Source organism: Chrysochloris asiatica, unplaced genomic scaffold (assembly GCF_000296735.1).
Source record: "Chrysochloris asiatica unplaced genomic scaffold, ChrAsi1.0 scaffold00042, whole genome shotgun sequence".
NCBI lineage: Eukaryota > Metazoa > Chordata > Mammalia > Afrosoricida > Chrysochloridae > Chrysochloris > Chrysochloris asiatica.
Genome location: NW_006408560.1, coordinates 15,900,685 through 15,922,319, shown reverse-complemented (window position 1 = coordinate 15,922,319; position 21,635 = coordinate 15,900,685). Strand labels below are relative to the sequence as shown.

The 21,635-nt window shown below is 48.9% G+C and overlaps 1 protein-coding gene across 1 annotated transcript in view; it reads left to right on the top strand.

Annotated features, from left to right (window-relative positions):
• ARHGEF11 (Rho guanine nucleotide exchange factor (GEF) 11) overlaps positions 1-19,840 on the top strand; it is a 69,807-nt gene extending 49,967 nt beyond the window's left edge. Inside the window, exons 22-41 of the mRNA XM_006861739.1 lie at positions 3,629-3,755; positions 6,760-6,939; positions 7,040-7,087; positions 7,279-7,466; positions 7,738-7,884; positions 8,160-8,239; positions 8,360-8,485; positions 9,200-9,317; positions 10,502-10,680; positions 12,167-12,242; positions 12,495-12,662; positions 13,346-13,436; positions 14,102-14,227; positions 14,600-14,670; positions 15,680-15,898; positions 16,120-16,482; positions 17,504-17,599; positions 18,373-18,620; positions 18,777-18,969; positions 19,425-19,840. Coding sequence (XP_006861801.1) covers positions 3,629-3,755; positions 6,760-6,939; positions 7,040-7,087; positions 7,279-7,466; positions 7,738-7,884; positions 8,160-8,239; positions 8,360-8,485; positions 9,200-9,317; positions 10,502-10,680; positions 12,167-12,242; positions 12,495-12,662; positions 13,346-13,436; positions 14,102-14,227; positions 14,600-14,670; positions 15,680-15,898; positions 16,120-16,482; positions 17,504-17,599; positions 18,373-18,620; positions 18,777-18,969; positions 19,425-19,486 — 2,906 coding nt within the window. The 3' untranslated portion in view covers positions 19,487-19,840. The remainder of the gene's footprint in view (positions 1-3,628; positions 3,756-6,759; positions 6,940-7,039; positions 7,088-7,278; positions 7,467-7,737; positions 7,885-8,159; positions 8,240-8,359; positions 8,486-9,199; positions 9,318-10,501; positions 10,681-12,166; positions 12,243-12,494; positions 12,663-13,345; positions 13,437-14,101; positions 14,228-14,599; positions 14,671-15,679; positions 15,899-16,119; positions 16,483-17,503; positions 17,600-18,372; positions 18,621-18,776; positions 18,970-19,424) is intronic.
• The last annotated feature ends 1,795 nt before the right edge of the window (positions 19,841-21,635 follow it).

Genomic DNA, 21,635 nt, shown 5'->3' with positions numbered 1-21,635 from the left:
AAGGAAAACTCACAAATTGAAATGTCCTTCAGTAAAACAAAAGTTAGGTTCTGATGGCACTTTACTTAAGCCCTTCAGTGTAGCATTTCCATCTCTTTTGACTCTTTAACTAGTAACAGTTTTTTTTAAAATGACCCGAAATATATTTTAAAGCTCTTAATAAATTATAGGAGTCCCGTTGTGGCGCTATATATTTATTTATTCTGGTGTAGTGCTGTAGGATAAGCACTCGACATCAAGTCAGTTTGAATCACAAGGTTGGCAGGTCAAACTAAACAGCTGCTCATCAAAAACCTTACACAGAGTCGCTATGAGTCAGAACCAACTCAACAACAGCAGCAAAATATATATGATACACAGTGACTCACAAGGGGCTTTGAGCATAGTTCGAAAGATCACAGAATTGGACAAGTTCATTTCCCATCATTGGGGTCCATTTACATATAATGAAGTGATTAATCTAGATTTTACTGCCCACAGAAAGAGTACAGTCCAGAAAACTCTATGGGCAATTCCACTGTCACACAGGGTTACTGAATCAGAAATAAACTTGATGGCGCCTAACAACAATAATAAAGAGCAGTAGGATAAAACCAGGAAGTTACTCTGTTGCTAAAATTTCTTTTATTTTAAACTCCACTCATATGGGAGCACCGTGGCACCATATGATAAGCACTGGACTGCTAACCATGAAGTCCGAGGTTTGAGCCCACAAGCCATTCTGTGGGAGAAAGATAAGGCTTTCTGCTTAGACGATGTAAAGCCTCGAAAACCCTCTAAGGATCAGTATGAGTCAGAACCGACTCAGTGACACTTAACAACAACAACACTCATTATTAGGCCATTTGAGACAATAAAAGTAAAGAATTACTAAAATGTTAATAAAGTAGTTTTTCTTAAAACATGACCTTGAAATCCAGGCTCTTAATTTTTTTATTTTTAATGTTATACTAGCAGCTTTATTACAGTGAAATATACAAAGCAGAATCATCACAGGGAAAAGACACAGGGGCAAAGTCTGGGGGAAACCAGGAGCAAGCTTCCAAAAGTCCTCTCAGGCCAATTCTTCACACACACTTAAGTACCTCTGGTAGCGTAGTGGTTACGAATCAGGCTGCAAACCTTAAGGTCAGCAGTTCAAAACTACCAGCTGTGCCGCCGGAGAAAGATGAGACTTTCTGCTCTCGTAAAAATTTACAGCCTTGGAAACCCTGTACAGGGTTGCTGTGGGTCAGAACCGACTCGACAACACTTAAAAACAACTTAACTACCAGTGTTCAAGGCAAACAGTAGGCTTAGGAGACTGAGCAGCCCTGCTTGCTTTGTGCCTGCGTGAAAAGTACTGGAAACACAAGGTGATCGATCTCCGGCAGGATAAAGATGCTGGCTACCCCCTGCTTCTTTGAGTCAGATCTTTCCATTGTGATTACATGATTTGATACATGATTTGATTTGGGGTTGTAAAATTCCCAAGCCTCAAACAAAAATGAGTGTTCATACCTAAAGACTTAGTGAAAGCTGGGAAGCCTCAATAGCAAGAGTTTTTGTCATTTAGGATCATCTGGCGCTGTGGGTTAATGCACTGGACTTACAAAGTCAGTTTGAACCGCAGGGTCAGCAGTTCAAACTCACCAGCTGCTCCTCAGAAACCCTATACAGGGTTGCTATGGGTTGGGACTGACACGATGGCACTTAACAACAACAACTATCGTCCCTGTTTATATTATTTCCTATTAACATTTGAGTGGTGGTTATGTGCCATGGAGTTGTTTCTAACTCGAAGTGAACCTGTATAGGGTTTCCAAGTCTATAAATCTTTACGGAAGCAGAAAACCTCATCTTTCTCCCGTGGAACTGCTGGTAGTTTTGAACTGCTGACCTTAAGATTAGAAGCCCAACTCGTAACCACTACACTACCAGAGCACCTTAACAATTGAGTGGAAGGACTCAGTTATTTATAGCATATAATTCACTTTTGTTTTGTCATTTCAGAGAATAGAGAAAATGAGCAAAAGCTACCCGTGAGACTTTGCATACCATAAAATAAGGGCATAATTCACTTTAGTGCACTTTGCTTTACTGTGCTTCACAGAGACTGAGTCTTTTACACACTGAAATTTGTGGCAGCCTTGTATCAAACAAGTCTTATCGGCACCATGTTTCTAATAATGTGCTCAATTCATGTCTCTTTGTCACATTTTGATACAATTCTCGTAATTAACTTTTTCTTAATGCTATTGGATACTTAATAAACTACAGTAGAATATAACTCTCATACACCAGGAAAACAAAAGAAGTCATGTAACTCACTTCATTCCAAGGCTCACTATATTGTAGTCTGAAGCCAAACTCACACTAGCTCTAAGATATATTTATAATGTGTTCCTTCCTACCTGTTTTTTTTCCATTAATCTGGGTTAGTCCGTTATGTTAGATTTCACAGTCACACCAAAATCAATCTTGTTATAGTAAGGGTGTAACTATATCCAGAAAATGATAAGGGTACTTTCCAAGTGGCCCAGGGTAGAGGAAACAGTGGACTCCACCAGTGACTTTTCGTCATAGAATATACCCAGGCTCCCAGTCAGACCACAGCCAGGGTGGCTGTGGCTCAGACTGCAGAGCTAAGTCTGGATCCTAAAATTGTCCTGAAGCTCAGATACACAGTCAGGGACAGATCTAGTTCTGATCTCTAAAATGTTATGAGTTTATAGATTACAGCTGAGTAACAGAATCTCTGGAGTCATGATTAGGTTTGGAACCTAGAAACCTGGGTGTATGTCTTGCTTTCCCAATCCCACTTAACCTTTCCATTGGTCTCGTTTCTAACGCAGCCCCTAGCATGTGGACTCAGAGCTAAACTAGCTGACTTTGAAATGGACTCCATCTCTCTCATGCTAAAAGCCCGCGAGCCCTGCATCTGAGTTCTCCTCACCAGGCAGCGTCTCTTAAGTGACTTCCTGTGTGCATTTTCACTCTCTCCACCCACCCTCTCTGTTTCTTTGAATAAGAACTACTCTCTTTAGCCTTAGCTTTGAAAAGGGGCTGTAATGTAAATGCCAGAGAGTAACATCTCTTCTCTCTTCCCCCTGGACTGTCTCTCATTTGTTCGATGATATAGACCAGAGGGAGACAAAGACCAGGAAGGAAAGTCAGAATGAAACAGAAATAATGAACTAAAAGCAGCATACATTTTTTAAATAGCTGATACAGTTTAGCATTGTGGCCAGATTAGCATGTGGCTATGCTTTGGGTCCTGCTGGCTTTTTTTTTTTAAAACCTGTATATAGATCTTAGGGAAAATCTAGTCTTGGTTGTCAAGTAGAAGTGTCATTATAACAGAATGTGAGAACCAAAAGAAATCTCCGAAGAAAATGTACAACCAAACCCGTCTTGTTTTACATACGAGGAAGCTGAGACCAGAAAGGTAGAATGACTGCCCATGGTTGCACAGCATATTAGTAGAAGAGTCAGGATCAGAACCCATAGCTCCTGATTCTTCATCTCATACTGTTCTCATCATGCTTGCTCATTGCTCTGTCTTTTGGGCTACCTGGGAGTGAGGGCTGAGACAAGTATCATCCCTGAACAGAAAGCAGAGTATCCTTCATTTTCTTTTTGCTTCTAGTCAAACCAGGTAATGTGAGAAACATCATTCAACATTTTGAGAACAACCAGCAGTATGATGTCCCAGAACCTGGGATGCAGCGGCTCTCGACGGGAAGCTTTCCTGAGGACCTGCTGGAGAGTGACAGGTAGCAGTGGCTGGACTGGTCTTAACTGGCTGCCCAGGGGGAGCCTGAGCAAGGTTTAGAGCTAGGATTTTCATTTCAGTGAGCATAACCCTTTTCTGCTAGGCTATAAAGTTGACACTTCAGATGTTTCAGGAGAGGACATACTGTGTTGGTGATCGGCCACTGGGAGAACACACAGGCCTCCAGACCTTCCAGCCTAGAAGCTGCATGCTTCTGACATTTCCTTTAGATCCATCCATTGGCTGTTCAGCAGCCTTTACCCCAAGAATGAGCCTGAGCCTGACCTTCTAAAGCAGCTAACCAGGAAGTCCTCTAAGTGACAAGAATAGAAAAGACTGACTTTAGAGAGGGATAGTAGGGAGCTCTGGGAAATAAAGGCCCAGGCAGACGAAGTCTTTATCTGCCTGTGAAGAAAAGCGCTCAAGATATGAGGCTCTCCTGCTGAGAACTTTAAAGGCAGGCCCTGTCTGTTTGGGCATCAAGGAGCCAGCTTGGCAAAGAGATACAAAGTTGATTGATTCAAAGCAAATGCTTCCCTTTCCAAGAAGAAAGGAATTGAGACTGTGGCATCTCTCATACTCTTTACCTTTGGTCAGGCTCTAACTAGAATTCTCCTCTGGTATTAGAAAGTACTCTCCGACTGGCTAGCCCTTGACTGTGGCAGTGCTTACGTGGAAGTGGCCTGTCACCCTTGAAGAACTGGCTTCGTGTATATGAAAAAAAATCCTTGTATTTACCCAGGTCTGAGAGCTCTTGAGCTATATTGTACAGGCAGGCACAAAGGCAAGTCATTCTGCAGCCATCTTGACATTCCCCCCTGAAATAGTAAACTACCAAACTATAAGTGTAATGCCCCTGTTAATATGCAAGTTACCACTTTCTGTTTATATGAATAGGCTTAATACAAGTTGAAGATTTTGCCATAGAGTGAGAATTAACAAAAACTAAGTGGGAGGAAAGGATTAGGTTGATCCTGAGCTGAGATGTTGAGTTCTAATATCGCTGGGTAACTGAAATGCACAAACTATGGGATGATTGTATTAGGCCTGATGTAGCAAATACTGTAAGATATAATATCAAGATTCAGGAAAGATACTTGAGACCATTTGCAGACTTGGATTCTTGAAGTTGCTGCCTAAATTTGCCCTAAGATATTTATCAGGATTCTAAATCTGTTCGAAGTAGGTGTCTTTGGATATGAAGACTATATGCTAATTGGTGTTCTTGGAAGAAATACTATTAGCAGCATAGTGAGTCAGAGGGTGTTGTAGATGCTCCCAATTTTAGAAGACACTACCCTCGAAACTGTGACCAGAGGCGTATTAGGTATGTTATGTGCCTCACCTCCGAGGACTTAAGATGATAAACTGCTGGATGAAGTTGATTATGGGGTAAAGACTCAATTGTGGGGCACTGGTGACAGTGTTTTGAGTTAGTCTGGTTTGGAATTGGAGTTCCTGGATGATATAAACTATTAACACACTCTACTGCTAATCAAAAGGCTGGTGGGTCCTAGTTCATATCTAGAGGTGCCTCAGACAAAAAGCTTGGCCACATAGTGTATTCTAAAAAATCATTCGTTGAAAACCCTGTGGAACACAGTTCTGCTCCGATATACTTGGGTTGGGGTCTCCGTAAGTTGGAGTTGACTCAACAGCAACTGGTTTGGTCTTTGGTTTGAGTTGGAATTGTTCTTTGTGACAGATTTTTGAGGGTGGTGTTGAGTAGGATATCTGTTGGCAGTATATTTTCTAACCCTGTGAACAGATCCTCAGGTCCCCGGGAAGTGCACTCAAGTTTGAACACCCTGGCAATTTTGAGAGACTTGATGAATGGAGCCCAAGCCATTTGGCTCCCTCACGGTGGCAGCCTACTGTGTTATTCTCAGCTCCCCAGACGTGATGTTAGGAGCAGAGCAGGATGTAGATTAGCAATAATGTCAGCAAAGAGCCAGCCCAGCAGGGCCACAAAGGGAGGCACCAGCCTGGGGCAGCTAGGGGTCAGAGATGCCAGCTGTCTCAAGGCTTATACACACTGCAGCCAGGGAGTAAGTTTCTGCCATTCTGTCAATGTTGTTAAGTACCATGGAGTTAGTTCTTACTCATAGTGACCCTGTGTAGTGTTTCTGAGAAGTGGCTGGTGGATTTGAACTGCTGACCTTGCAGTTCAAACCAATACAGTCGAGTGCTTATCCTATAGTACCACACCAAGACTCCTTTCTGTCATTGGGCCCCTTTAAGCTTCTTCCCCTCAGTCTGCTCCCAAGAGTGGAAATGGAAGCTTAGGAAATGGAAGCTTCTATCCAGATAAGAATGGAAGGCGTCTGCATCACAACTGAAGGGGTGGGAATCCAATAGCAGATAGAACTTTCTGACGGGCAATGGGGGGAGAACTCTCGAATGAGCATGTGGAGATAGTGACTTAGACAAGCTTGTGAAAGGCGAGATCCACATTCAGCAGAGTTCAACCAGAGGGCAAGATGGACCGACTGCTAGTTGGTCCCATGAGCTGGGAAGTCAGGTCCTTGTAGTTATTGATGAGGAATTGTGATGTCCTCAGCTTTCCTGACAAGGGACTTAGTAAGCTCTTTGGCCTCTGGACACAAATGAGTCTGGCTCTATTAGTCCCAAATTTTATCAGCTTGTTAGAATCCTTTCCTGATAGATCAGGAGGAAGACAAGCAGCTCTATCAAGCTAGACTGGGAAGAAGAAATTCGTAGAACAACATACATGATTTGCCCTGGAATTCAGGCCCCAGGCTCCAGCAAGGGGTCAGAGGGAAGCAGCCCAGACTGCTAGAGGATCCTGAGCCAGGAGGGCAATGGAGAGAAGAAGGAGCTGGGTCCCCTGCTGGTTTGTCGTTGAGAAGCTGCTGCCCTCCAGGTGTTGTGGTCCTTTGGGGGTAGGGTGAAGAGCCTTCAGCATTGAAGATCCTCCAGATAGTGCAGCAGATAAGAATGGACCAGGGCATAAAATGTCAAGATCTCTTGTCCTCTCTCCCCAGTTCCCGCTCGGAGATCCGTCTGGGCCGCTCTGAGAGCCTCAAGGGCCGAGAAGAGATGAAACGGTCTCGGAAGGCAGAGAATGTGCCCCGCTCACGCAGTGATGTTGACATGGATGCTGCTGCTGAGGCCACTCGCCTCCACCAATCAGCGTCGTCCTCTGCCTCCAGCCTCTCCACCAGGTGAGTGGGGCCCAAGTGCTCTCCCCATTCATATTAGGGGACAGCGGCAGAGGTAGAGGTGTGAAGGAAGAGTGGTGCTAGTTGACAATTGTTTCCACAGGTCTCTTGAGAACCCAACCCCTCCCTTCACCCCCAAAATGAGTCGCAGGTGAGTGATGGGCATGGCGACACCTTTGTTGGGTATCTCTGGTCCCACCATGCTCAGCTGCTCTTTCCAGCTGACTGGGTGTGAATCTCTTCATGCTTACTGGTGTCCCATGGGCACACAGGGCAAGCAGGTTGGGCAGGAGCAGGTGGGACAAAGCCAGATCGGGAGCTGAGCTGTCCATTTTCCCCTAGGAGCATTGAGTCACCCAGCTTGGGGTTCTGCACAGATGTCCTCCTTCCCCACCTCCTAGAGGATGATCTAGGCCAGCTGTCTGACCTAGAGCCAGAGCCAGATACCCAAAATTGGCAGCATACCGTGGGCAAGGACGTGGTGGCTGGGCTTAGCCAGAGGGAGATTGACCGGCAGGAGGTGATCAATGGTGAGCCTGCTTCACTGCACCCACTCCCACTCAGACTTGTGTGCGAGTAGGTCCTGAGCACCTGAGCTTTGAAGGGTGGGGCCCCTGTGGGTAAGGGCCGCCTTAGCTCTGGTCCTTTGCTGAGTGAGAGAGAAGTTGCTGTATGATCTGAAACTACCACCACAATTGGGGGCAAAAGCAAAATGGTTTGGGGATCAGGGTAGTGACTCTAGATACTTGCTCATCTGTTTTCTTCTTCCTTCCCTTCCCTCCTCGCCACATTGCTACTCAGAGCTGTTTGTGACCGAAGCATCCCATCTGCGTACACTCCGGGTCCTGGACTTGATTTTCTACCAGCGAATGAAGAAGGAGAACTTGATGCCCCGTGAGGAACTAGCACGGCTCTTTCCTAACCTACCGGAACTCATAGAGATTCATAGTAAGGAACCTGTGTAGCCCCATCTGCCATCCGCCACACCCCACACCAAGCTCCTCCTCCAGCTAACCTTTCACCTACATGCCAGGACCTCCTGGAGTAGGTCACTCAGTCCAGTCTTTGATGTGAAAAAGGTCCCCCAAAGTAAAGCCACTTAGGAGTCTTCTTCTCAGATCCTTCCCCACAACAGCCCTATCCAAGCTCCCTTTTCTCTGGTTCAAAGGGTCGGTCAGCGCAGCTCGGCCCTAGGCAGTTTGGTTTCTTCTCTCCTCACCTAGATTCCTGGTGTGAAGCCATGAAGAAGCTCCGCGAGGAGGGCCCCATCATCAAAGAAATCAGTGACCTCATGCTGGCACGGGTATGGCTCCCAATTTGTCCTGCTTGGCAAGGAAGAGGCCAGGACTAGGGAAGGTGGTAGGAAGGGGACAGGACCCAGGCAGGGGTGTGATGCCTGGGTGGTTGTCCATTCTGCTCTCAGTTTGATGGGCCTGCCCGAGAGGAACTCCAGCAGGTAGCTGCTCAGTTCTGCTCCTATCAGTCGATAGCCCTGGAGCTGATCAAGACCAAGCAGCGCAAGGAGAGCCGCTTCCAGCTCTTCATGCAGGTACTTGTGTGGTCCTCCCTCAGCCTTTCCTCATCTCTGTGAAGTTCATCAGGAATCTCCTGAGCTTCCTTGCTTCTGGCTCCCAGTTCCAAGTGCCACCTGACAACTCCCTTTGCCCTCCCACACCACCCCTTCAGAAAACATTGATTGACAGCCTGGCTCACCTGCTTCCTTGTAAAAAATAGGATAAAATATAAATAGGAATAATATCTCCCCTGTGTAGCTTACGGGAGTCCTGGTGACATAGTGGGTTCCAGTGAGGTCTCACGTGTAGGAATAGCATAGCAATGAATATCTGAACCAATGTCCCCCACTTGCCCTGCTCCCAGGCATTGGACTGCTAACCAAAAAGCTCAGCAGTTTGAACCAGCCAGCTGCTCTGCAGTAGAAAAAAAAGCCAGTCTTCTTCCATAAAATGTACAGCCTCAGAACCATATGGGGCAGTTCTATCCCATCCCATAAGAGTTGGAATCAACTCCATGGGGTTGGTTTGACTTGGTATAGCTTTTGAACCACAGGTGACTTGATGGTACTTAACAACAACAACAGCTTTTATTTGGTCATATCCTTTTCTTAATCGGCTGTCTCCCTGCCCCCAGCATCCTCACCCTAAATATTTAAAGAAGAAGCTGCCATCACCTATTTTGAATGACCCATCTGGTATTAGGAACCATTTGGTATTTTCATGACGATCTTGGTCCTCTTGTTGTCTAGGAAGCTGAGAGCCACCCCCAATGTCGGCGGCTGCAGCTAAGAGACCTCATCATTTCAGAGATGCAGCGACTCACCAAGTACCCGCTGCTGCTGGAGAACATCATCAAGCACACTGAGGGTAAGGAATGGAGATCTTATTTCAAATCCTGATGCAAGTGCAGACTTCCCTTTGTGACCTCAACAAGTCACTTGACTTTTCTGGCCTTCGGAGTCTTCATCCATGTCCTGTTAGATTATGTCTCAAAGAAGATAATAAATGTCAAGTGCTTTGGGAGCTGCATAGTGCTCCGCTCTGGGGGAGGTCAGAGCCGCCACCACCACTAGTCTGGAGTCTTTGTGCAAAGCAGAGAAAGGCACCACCCCGAGTGAATACCCAGCTTGGTTGGGTATCCAACCATGGAGGTTGCATTGTTTCCTCAGGAAGACTGTGGTCTTAGCCCTTCTTCATGCCCTGTTCTGCAGCACATGGGGTCATCATGAGTCTGAATCAGCTGGACAACAACTGGCTTGGTTTGGTTTGAGCCATCTCCCCGCTGTACTTGCCTGTGTGATACACCAAAGACACACCATATGTGTAGCCCTAGAGGGCAGGGGAGGCCAGGTTGTGTTAGGAAGTCCTGAGATTACCCTGAGCATCTGCCACCCTCAAGTGTGGGATATTGGAGTCCAGATAGAGAGGTTTGGGGAACCTGAAATTGATTTGAGCAGGCAGAATCACTTCCATTACCCATAGTCTCTATTTCTGTCCCCTCATCATCAGTAGACTGAGCTGTGGTATCAGCACAGTGTCTTCAAAACAGATGTCTGAGCCCCTGGATACTCAGTAAGAATTAACCTTACCACTTCCAGTCTATAAGTTAGGCGGCTGTAACTTATCTATACCCATTCACCATGGATACAAAGAATTGTCGCTAGGCACCAGCCTCACAATCATTGCTGTGTTTGAGCCTGTTGTTGTAGTCACTGTGTCCCTAGTCGTATTCTGAGTGCCTTCCAACTTGAAGGGCTTGTCTTCCAGCACGATACCAGACAAGTGTTCCACTGCTGTCCATAAGATTTCCACTGGCCAATTCTATTTTTTTAAGTAGATCACAAGGTCCTAGTCTTAGTCTGAAAGCTCCTCTGAACCCTGTCTACCATGGGTGACCCTATGCCAATATCTGAAATATTGGCATAGCTTCTGGCATCACAGCAACACATAAGCCGCCACAGTACAACTAATTTGACAGATAGCCAAGTAGTGTTTGACTCTGACAGACCACAGCTGAAGCCCCTAACCATGTACTCTTCCCCATGTGGTAGGTTCCACCTCTGAGCATGAGAAGCTATGCCGGGCCCGGGATCAGTGTCGGGAAATTCTCAAGTATGTGAATGAAGCCGTGAAGCAGACAGAGAACCGGCATCGTTTGGAGGGATACCAGAAACGTCTTGACACCACCTCTTTAGAGAGAGCCAGCAACCCCCTGGCAGTAGAGTTCAAGGTAGGAGACAGAGGCTGCAGCATGGTCAGACCCCCTCCCTAACTCCCTCTACCCCTGACACACACACATGCACTTCTTGGCACCCTTATTAACAGAACTCTGGCCAGGGCCTGGAGAGTCTTAGAGGTAGGCAATGTGAACGTGTCTGTGATACGATGGTGGGGATGGACCCTGGAATATACACCCCACATTTTCACTGTCACTTGATCCCTAGACAGATGAGGGCAGTCAGCCCCATTGAATAAAACACACTGGATATTAGAACACAACAGGGACCCGAGGTGAGCTTGGAGACTTCTTTGTTGTTTTTAAGTGCCATTGAGTCAGTTCTGACCCATAGCAACCCTGTATAGGGTTTCCGAGGAGCAGCTGGTGAGCTTGAACCACTGACCTTGCGCTTCAAGCTGGCTTTGCAATCCTGTGCACGTACAGCGCCACATCAGGCAGGGCTCCACACCCAGTAGAGATTATTTAGGAGGCAGTAAGCTCAAGGGATTCTATTATACCTTGTTGTTGTTATATGCCGTGGAGTCAGTTCCCACTCATAGTGACCCTGTACAGGGTTTCCGAGGCTATAAATCTTTACAGGAGCAGAAAGCCTCATCTTTGTCCCACAGAACAGCTGGTAGTTTCGAACTGCTGACCTTGCAGTTCGCAGCCCGATTCTCGAATCAACAGAGAAAAGATTGAAGTTGTCACAGACTTCATTCTTCTTGGATCAACTGTCAACACTCATGGAAGCAGCAGTCAAGAAATCAAACTATGTATTGCATTAGGCAAATCTGCTGCACAAGACCTTTCTAAAGTGTTGAAGAGCAAAGATGTCAGCTTGAAGACTAAGGTGCACCTGACCCAAGCCATGGTATTTTCATTAACCTCTTATGCATGCGAAAGCTGGGCAGTGAATAAGGAAGACTGTAGAAGAACTGATGCTTTTGAGTTATGGTGTTGGAGAATATTGAAAGTGCCAGGGCTGCCAAAAGAACCAATAGATCCCATTTTGGAAGAAGCGCAGCCAGAGTGCTCCTTGGAGGCCAAGATGGCCAAACTTCATCTCTCATACTTTGGACATATTGTCAGGAGGGAGCAGTCGCTGGAGAAGGATATCATGTTTGGTAAGATGGAGAGTCATAGTTAAAGAGGAAGACCCCAGCGAGATGGATTGGCCAAGTGGCAGCATCAATGGACTCAAGCATGGCAACAGTAGTGAGGTTGGCCCAGGATCAGGCAGTGTTTCATCCTGCTGTGCATAAGGTCACTATGGGTGGGTACCGACTCGATGGCACCTAACAACAACGAGAAGCTAAAGGGATGGGCAGGGAAAGCAGACTGATTTTTCTTAGGGAGGTAGACAGCATGTAGTTGAGGGTGGGAGGACGGGGTGTTAACCTCCTCTAGATTCCCAGAACCTTTGCGTAGAACCTACTCAACCCACCGTGAGACAGTTCTTGAATACTGAAATGAATTAATGGTGTTTCCTTTACAGAGCCTGGATCTTACAACCAGAAAAATGATCCATGAGGGACCCCTGACCTGGAGGATCAGCAAGGATAAGACCTTGGGTGTGTGCCAGGGTCCTATGGTGGGATGGGCTTCCCCAGCATGCCTCCCTCTCCTGTCATAAGCTCGGGAACCTTTGGCTGTAATGGGATACAAGACAGCCAGGGTGGCAACTCGAAGCAAGACTAGGGGGATAACTTGAGACTTTCTCAGCACAGTGTGTGGAGGGGTCTCCAGGATCCCTGGGGTGTCCACTTGGTTAATGAAGGCTGAGTGGGCAGCAGTGACGTCTCGTCTTTGCCACACCCCTCCAGACCTCCATGTGTTGCTGCTGGAGGGTCTCCTGGTGCTGCTGCAGAAACAGGATGAGAAGCTGCTGCTCAAATGCCACAGCAAAACCGCCGGGGGCTCCTCTGATAGCAAGCAGACCTTCAGCCCGGTGCTCAAGCTCAACGCTGTGCTCATCCGCTCTGTGGCCACAGGTACCTGCCCGGAGCCTGGTGTCCACTGAGCAGTCTGGGACTTTACAGGATTGACCTCTCTCCTTGTGTGCCCAGGTTTAGAGAAGTATGTGGTCCCACAGACAGTCCTCAGAGGAAATACTAAGGATCAAGAAGGGAGATGGACAACCTAGGCAGGGTGGTTGGTCCTCCAAGGCAGTGCTGCTTTGGATGGGATGGACTAAGGCTACCTAAACAGGGTTGGGGAAACTGGAATTGGGCAGCTAAGAGTAGGACAGTCATTCCTGCTGGATAAGTGACCAGGGAAGAGCTCAGCAGCAGGAAACTGCACAGAGCAGCAACGGTATAGAGCCCAGACCAGAACTCTCTGGCTCATTGTCTTTTTCTTTCTTGGCATGGGTGGGGAGTCAAAAGGAATGATGGATGGGTATGAAAAAGTTTTCTAATCCATGAGCAAAACACAGATGTCAGCAGTCACTAGTGGAGCAGGCAAAGTAGCGGGAGGGGCCATGAAAGATGACATAGGAGCCCCAGAATTATCTCTTACCGTTTTGTAAGTGGGTCTGATGACCCAAGTCTGTCTCATAACAAACATGCTTTCCCAGCAGTGAAGGTCAGGGCTGCAAGTCTGCACTCCATTGCCTTGACCCAGAGTGAAGGCATGCTACCCCAGTGCAGAGCCTTCTTCCTTCCTTTCCTTACAGATAAAAGGGCCTTCTTCATCATCTGCACCTCTGAATTGGGCCCACCCCAGATCTATGAGCTGGTTGCATTGACATCATCAGACAAGAACACGTGAGAATTGATTGAGGGGTTACACATAACCGCTGCCCCCTATGACCAGGGTGGTGTGTATGAGGCGGTAGGCAGTAAAACCAAGGCTGGGCCCCAGAGCCAGCACAGCTGGAGGGATGGGAAGTGGGAAGATGACCCAAACTGGCAGGGATCACCCAGCCTGGAGTCCTATGACCAGTCCCCTCTTCCCATATAAGGGGAATCTGAGTTTTCAGCATCTTCCAGCCCTTGCTGTGACTGCTTCCTCATCTGACCCCATTCTTCTTCCCCTTTCCCATCAAGCATTTAAAATGTGTGCATTCTTATATGTTTGTTTCTAGGACCCTCACCCCCTAGTGTAGCCTAGTGCAAGAGTTTCTCGGCCTTGGGCTGCTTATCTGTAAAACGTGCAAATTGCTGCTTCTTGAAAGTTATTTTGAGAGAGAAAAAATATATAAGTGCTTAGTCCCAAACTTAACAGAGGGTTGGTGTTCAGTAATTGGTAGTTGGGAAGAATATAACCCAAAGAAGCCACCAGTTCAGGACTCACGTGGTGGGGAACTGCCGGGCCTAGAGCCTCCAGGCCAGGGCCTAGAGCTGGCTGAGAGCAGCAGGCTCGGTAGGAGCAGCTGAGGAGCCCTTATCTTTTTCTCACACCAGTCCTCTCTATTCCTGCCGAGCAACAGATGGATGGAGCTCTTAGAGGAGGCCGTGCGGAATGCCACCAAGCACCCTGGAGCAGCCCAGACGCCTGTCCATCCCCCACGCCCAATTCCCCAGGAGCCAGCTCACCAGAGCCTAGCACCCAGCAGGTACAGTCTTAACCCTGTGAGACCCCCACCTGGCACCCCTGCAACGGATTTGTTTTCTGCTGCTTTTAAGTCCTTCACCTCTGTGGATGAACAAGCCCTCTTAATGGGAGAATGTTAGGCAAGGGAAATGGACGGCTCCAGCAGAGCAAAGAACATATCTCTTTGGTGCCAGGCCTTCCCCCAGCACTCCCTTCCTCTTCAGGTGCAAGCCAGGCCAGGCAAGGGTGAAGCCTGCCACCGCCTTCCTTGAACCCTCTCCCCTCCTCATTGTACCATGTAACTCGGAGCTCCAGGATGGAATTCCATGACACCTTCACAGAGAGCTCACTGCTGTGTGTGCTTCCCTCACGTTTGGTTGGTTGCTTCCCTCAGGGTAGGACTGGATGACTCAGAAGTGTTCCACGGAGGTTGTTCTGAACCAGAACCCGAGGAGCTGCCTGGAGGTAAGGCCCCTGAGCTCTCCTGATGGGGGTCCAATGCAGGCACAGGTAGGGAAAGGTCAGGAGGTGAGAGGGGATAAACAGACCAGACCAAATTGAAAGTTTGGGCCTAAGGGATGCAATTTTGGTCAGAATAGGGAAGAAACAGAAGGCAGGTGGGAGGGTGAAGGGAACAGAATAAGAGGGTAGAGTCACTCATTTGAGCAGGGATTCCAGTACCCTGACTTTGGACGACAGATATTGAGTAGAAGAAGAAGAGAGGTACAGTCATCATCCAGAGCTGACTAATGAAAGCAGAGAGGTTACTAAGGGAATGAAGTCCTCAGTGAAGACGTGGGAGTCAAAGACAGTTCCTGGGATGAAAGGAAGGGGAACCCAACCAATTCTCATTGATAATATGTGTGTAAAATAACTTAGGGTCTTGTGTTTTGAGAGCTCATGTGCTCCTTGGCTGGCTCCCAGTTCTGTTTTCCTTTGTTGAGAGTGCTCTTCCCCCTAAACACCTTGCTCAGGTCTGCTCACATGTCACCTTCTCTAGCCAGCCCCCTTGAGCCCCCATCCTATGCCCTGCCCATTTTTTCTTGTCCATAGCACTTTCCACCTTCTAACAAGCCGTATATCTTCTACTTGATTCTCTCATGCTTGTTCTGAGTCCCTCTGCTAGAATTTGACGGTAGAAAACTTGTTTTGTTAACTGGAGGAGAGGGAGAAAGAAGTGAGGACAGGGTGGGGGAGACAAAGAAAATAGAGACGAACAAAGTGATCATTGGATCATATATGTTACAACCCAGATTGCAACAGAGCATTTTCCCACCAGTTCACCAAAAGGAAGAAGGAAGGTCAATTCCTTTTCAGAGCCTAGAACAGTGCCTGCCCTGTAGTAGGTGCTCAGTAAACATTTGAAGAGAGAATGCCATCACTGTTTGCAGCCCCTTGGATCCAAAGCTGGGTATGGGATCCACCCATACCTACCCACTCTCATTCTCTCACATTCCCCTCTCCTCCAAAGCAGGCAGCGGACCCCAGCAGGGGGTCAGAGGGAACCACCCAGTACTGCTAGAGGATCCTATGCAGGAGGGTTGTGGAGGGGAGGATGAGCTGGAGGCCTTTCCTCTCCATCCCTCACACCTGGATGAAGAGAACACGGCCATCAAGACAAGGGACCACATCCACCTGCCCCTGCCAGGCTTTCTGTTCATGGAAGGACTCGCTGAGTCAGCCCTGGAAGATGGTAAGTGCCTCAAGGACCCTGGTGGTGTGGGCAGTGTCAACTGACAAGCATCCTCCCCTCCCCAAGGCTTGTGTTTGAGACAGGCACGTGTCACACCCATAGTCCCAGCAGTAGCAGTTAGGTGACCAGCATCTCCAGCTCCAGCATGTGGCCGAGGCTGCCTCCCCAGTCACACTGTGCGAATCCTGTACCAGGAAAGCTATCACCCTCTTCCCTTCCAGTGGAAAACCTGCGGCACTTGATCCTGTGGCGGCTGCTGCCAAGTCACACCACAGAACCACAGGCCACCGGGGAGCCTGAGGATGACCTCACACCCACCCCTTCTGTCATCAGCATCACCTCTCACCCCTGGGACCCAGGCTCCCCAGGGCAGGCCCCCAGTGGGGGTGAAGGGAACAGCACCCAGCTCCCTGAGCTAGAAGGGGACCAACCAGAGCTGGACGACGTGGCTCTTTGTTCTTTGGAACATTTGCCCCCAAGAACCAGAAATTCTGGAATCTGGGAGTCTCCAGAGCTGGACAGGAATCCTGCTGAAGAGGCTTCGAGCACAGAGGCAGCAGGAAGTTACAAAGTTGTGAGAAAAGGTAAAACAATGTGGGGTGCCCACGCTGAGACAAATGCCAGGTCTGCTAGGGTAGAGGCAGGTCTTCTAGCTGCTTCCTGCCCCAGCCTTGCCTCTGGGACCTTGTGAGAAAAGAACTGCACTGGATTCTGTGCAAAGGAAACCTGTTGATAACAAGCAAAGGCTTTGGCATCAAACAGCCGAGGGGGAGAGGCTCTGCCACATTCTCTGGGTGACCTTGGACAAAATGCTCAATCATCTGGGAACCTCATTTTATAACATGAGGCTATTACCTACTGCCTGGCACCAGTCAAGTATCAGTTAGTATTCTCTGATCCTGAGGAAGCACTGTAGCTTTCTCAGGAGCCTCAGATCTAAAAAGAGAAGAGCAGATGGTATCACTCCAGATAAGCAGTGAGGAAGGAACAGGCAGTGTGGGGCAGTGGAGCTGGGTACAGAGGTTGATCAAGAGGAATGGCTGAAGGACAAGGCTGGGAAGACATTGAGGCTTAAGGCAGTGTGGTTGGAGGAGCCCCAGGCTGTGGAATAACATGGATAACTCTGAGACAAGAGAAGCCAGGGCTAGTCAGGACAGAGGCAAAAACAAGTGTGTCTGACCAGAGCAGCGAGCCCAAGAGAAGGGGTCCCCAGGGCTTGAAAAGAAAAAGCAAACTGGTCTGAGGAATGGGACAGGAAAGTTGAAATGGAACTCAAGTTAGTGCAAGAAAGGGGCTTCTTATCTTCCCTAGCATTCAGCTCTGCCTCCTTTCCCAGTAGCATTTTTCATTCCTTCTACCCAAGGTCTGCCCTCTCCTGGGTTTCTGGGGACTGACCTTTCTTCTTTCTTTCGGTGAATTGGTAGAAAAATTCTCTGTAGCTCCCTGGGTTGTAATCATGTATGATCTGGTGTTCACTTTGTTCTTCCCTTTTTCTTTTTCTCCCCCGCCTTGTTCCCCACTTCTTTCTCCCTCTCCTTCCTCCTCTCACCCCTTCCCTTGCCTTTTGGTCTCCTCTACCTGGTGGTGGTGGTGGTGTCGGTGCAGCTGCGGTTGCAGGCAGCAAGGTTGTCCCTGCACCACCAGAGAGTGGCCAGTCAGAGCCTGAGCCACCTGACGTGGAAGGCGGAGCAGAGGCTGCGGGTAATACACTTCTCCTCGGAGCACAGCCAGCCCAGGGCTGGAGTGTGGGGCAGAGCTGGGCTGGGAGGCAGGACCCTGTGCCTACACACAAGCTTCTGGGCCCGCTGAGAGGGGACTAGGTCTTGTGCCATGAGGTCTATCAGCTTTAAAAAGCTGTGCAGGCAGCGGGGCTAAGTAGCCTGTGTTGAGTTGCCAGGGAAGCCTAGCCTGGTGCCCAGGGCTTCCTGAACCTGAGCAGCCGCTTCTCCCACCCCAACCACTGCTCGTGTCCCTGTGAAAACACGTTTCAGTCGCCTCCCAGGTTCCTTGGTGCTTGACTGCCCTGTCGGGAATCCTCCTTCCTCCAGCCGTCTGTCTATGACATCCTTCTGATGGTCTAGGTATCTACAGGATTGTGGAATTGGAATCGGAGGTGGCTGAGGCTGGGGGCGGTGGTGAAGCACATTAGCAGTTTCAGGTGGGGCAGGTGAAAGAGGCTAGTGCCTGTTCTTTTTAAAAGAGCCAGAAACCACAAGTCATCTCTTGAGCCCACCTCCTTGGTTCCCAGATGAAAGACACGGCCCAGCCCTCTGCCTCCCCTTAGTACCCACCATTACACAGCTTCCCTGCCTGTCAGGCTGAGCAACACTGCCACCTAAGAAAGCTCTAGAAGGAAAGGCTTAGGAAACTGGTTGCCAGGGCAAGACCAGCCTGCATGGGGAACTCTTGAGGGAGTGGGGAATGACTGAGATTGTATTTGCTTCCTAATTTTCTTCTCTTGCTATGGGGCACAGGAAACTGTTTTTATGTCAGCATGCCAGCAGGACCCCAGGACTCCAGCACTGACCTTTCAGGGGTACCCACCAGCCCCTCCCAACCTGACAGCCTCCCTACCTGGCAGACGGAACCTCGGCCCCGACTGCGGGGAGGCAGTGAAGATCAAAGACGCCCCAGCCGCTCTTCCCCCAGCCTGGCCCTCAGGGATGTGGGCATGATCTTCCGTACCATCGAGCAGCTCACTCTCAAGCTCAACAGGCTTAAGGTGAGGGATGGCGTCCATCACCCAAGGTCATTCCCTATGAACCACTGTGTTTTGCTGTGTCCAGCCAGCCACCTTTCACCACCAGCCCAGCCCCAGAGCTCAGCACAGGGTCCTTGTGATGAGAAGGACTTGAGCCATCCACAGCCCCTCTTCCAGGACATGGAGCTGGCCCACAGAGAGCTGCTGCAGTCCCTCGGTGGAGAGTCATCTGGTGGCACAACACCTGTGGGCAACTTCCACACAGAGGCAGTGAGGTGGACAGACAGCAGCACCCTTTCACCCCCAGCCAAGGAGCCCCTGGTTTGTGATTCCCGGGACAGCCACGAACTCGGGCCTTGCCCTCAGGATGGTGAGTGTGTTCCCTCTACCCACCCGAGAGAGGCCATAGGCAGCGGGAGGAGGCGAAGGTGGTTAGACCCCCTTGTGTGTAACTGAACCTTTACCTGCACTGCAGGAAGGAACACTCACCTGAAAATGGGAAACTTAGAACTGAACTCTCTTTCTTCCTTGGGCCATGGAGATCATAAATGGGCTGAGACCCCTTCTTATGAAACGGCCAGAACTAAATTGGTTGGGCAGGAAGAAAAGAGGCTTTGATGTCTAGCAGAATAAAAGTGGAGTTCAGTATACAGCCCTTTTCAGGTCCCATGAGAAGCTCTAGAATCTCAGGGCAGGAGAGTCCCTTGGCACCAAGGCTGGTGCTGAAGGAGCTGCCCTTATGAGCTTCAGGACTTCCCAGGCAAAGCTTGTGAGACGGCTCAGCCTCAGCGGCCATCACTTCTTCCTGTCCCCTTCCCTCCGCAGGCTCTGAGACCCCGCCACCGGAAGACAGAGCGGCAGCCACAGCCACCTCACCAGGACTGTAACCAACCAAACCACCAAATCCTCCGAGTCCCCATCCTCCCTCAGAGCTGGCCTGAGGCAGGGGCACAGGGTGGGGAGTCCCCAGACCCCCCTCTCCATGACAGAGGCTGTCATGGAACTGGGATCCAGCCAAGGCCTAGGAGGGAGGCCCGCATGTTGCTTGGTCTGCTCTGATCAGAGTCAAGTTTCAGTGTCTTTTCCCCTCCCTTCAGCCCAATCCCCCAAGGCCTGGTGTCTCCTAAGCATGCTGAGGGCATCTAAATGGCCTTCACTCACAAGTCTGCCTCCCCCCACCCTATGTGCGTGTTCACTTCTCTCGTGTGGGGGCGGGGGACCTCAGACATGCAAGCTAGAGGAGGAGTCTTCTGTGTAAATGCACTTTCTTCCTCCCCTTCCTTCTCCACAGGACCCCAAGACTGAGGGGGGCCTCCACTCCTTTGTCACTTTGGTTTCCTATAAATATGTATGTATTGTATGTGCATCTTTGCTATTGTAAATGACTTCCGCCTTTTTTTGTTTCTGTTCCTGGGTTATTGGAAGCAGTTACACAAAGGACTGCTAAGGGAAGAGTGGGCTCACTGGCTTTCCTAGTTAAGAGCCCCCTGCCTAGATCCCTGGCCCAGGGCGCAACCTATGGGCTTGGTGCTGAGCTGCCCCCTTCTTCCTAGAGCTTCTTGTCTTCCGAAATGGGACAAGGGGAGTTTCTTACTCACCTGTGTCCACTCTTTTCTCCCCTGGCCCTATCAAAAACCAGTGTATCAGGTACGGAGCTGAGAACTGGGTCCCAGGAGGGTAGGGGGCAGGAGAGGTGAATGCTGGAGTCCCTAAATTAACCCCGGACCATCCCCAGGGCCCACAGCGTTGGCCCCTATTACCATATCCTTTCTTCTCTCGCCACTGACTAATAGAATATACACACTGTGCTAGGTGTATATATACGTATATATATATATATATATAAATATATATATAATATATAAAATATAGATATGGAAATGACTGTTTTGCTGTTAAGATAATGTATACTCATTTTCTTCCTTTCATGGTTTTTTGTTTTTGTTTTGTTTTGTTTTTTAAGAAAAGTTAAATATTCTTCAACTGTGGTGGTTTGTGTGATTCTTGAAACTGCTGTAAAAGATAACTATGGTCTTTTTTTCCTGTGGGGATGGTTAGAATTGAATAGGAAGAACAGAAGGAACCCACCAGCACCAACACCTCTCTCTCCTGGATCAAGCCCCCACACCCAGATCTTGCCATATTCTTTCCCGGAGCTTCGTGGGAGTGCTCACTCAACTGGGGACCTGACAAGCTTGTTATGTTGATAGCCCTTACAACAAAATGAGAGAAGATACTGAGTAATTTCATTTACGCACACACAGAGTGTGGATCTGAGTCAAGACAGTGCGTGAGCTGCCCTTGTGAGCTTTAGGCAAAACACAAAGGGAGGAACCAGCTTCATGGGCCCCCAGTCATCCTGTTCCAGCCTGTTCTTCCTCAGGCTCTTGCTCCCCCTGAAAACAGTCAACAGCCACATCACCAGGACTATAACCCATCTGGTCGTATCGCCTCAGTCTATCTTCATTATTGGATTAGGTGACAATCATTTTCAGTCCTAAATGCTTAGTATTCTAACTCAGCCGTAGCATAAGTTGTGGCTCTCCTGAATCTAGTCTAGCTGGGCATCAGAGTGAGTCTACAAGTCATTGATGAAGAACTGTAGGGATAAGGAGAGAGAGGGCTGTAAAGACTCAGCTTTAGAGCGACTTGGGCAGGGATAATGGGCTAAGCCATTATCACACATCTGCAATGTGCTTCAGTGTTGGGATGAGATAAGTTTTCTCCCAAGATGCTCACCAGCCAGCTGCAGAAAGGCTGGGGCACAGCTCAAGCAGTGATCTGAGTGCAAGGGTGAAAGGCTGAAAAGCCTGTGGGAGCAACAGCCTGAGACAGGAGGACACTAGGGAGTTTCTGGGTAGGATGCAAGGCTCCAGAATGAGGGAAGTTAGAGCTTCCCAATAGTGAAGAGGCAGACAAGGCCCCTGTTTACCTTCACCTTTTCTGGCATCTCTTAAGAGCCAAAGCCCGAGCTCTCCAGCTGTTTCAGTGGAGGCAGCACTGAGGGATAGCAATGCAGGAGTCGGGGGGGGGGGG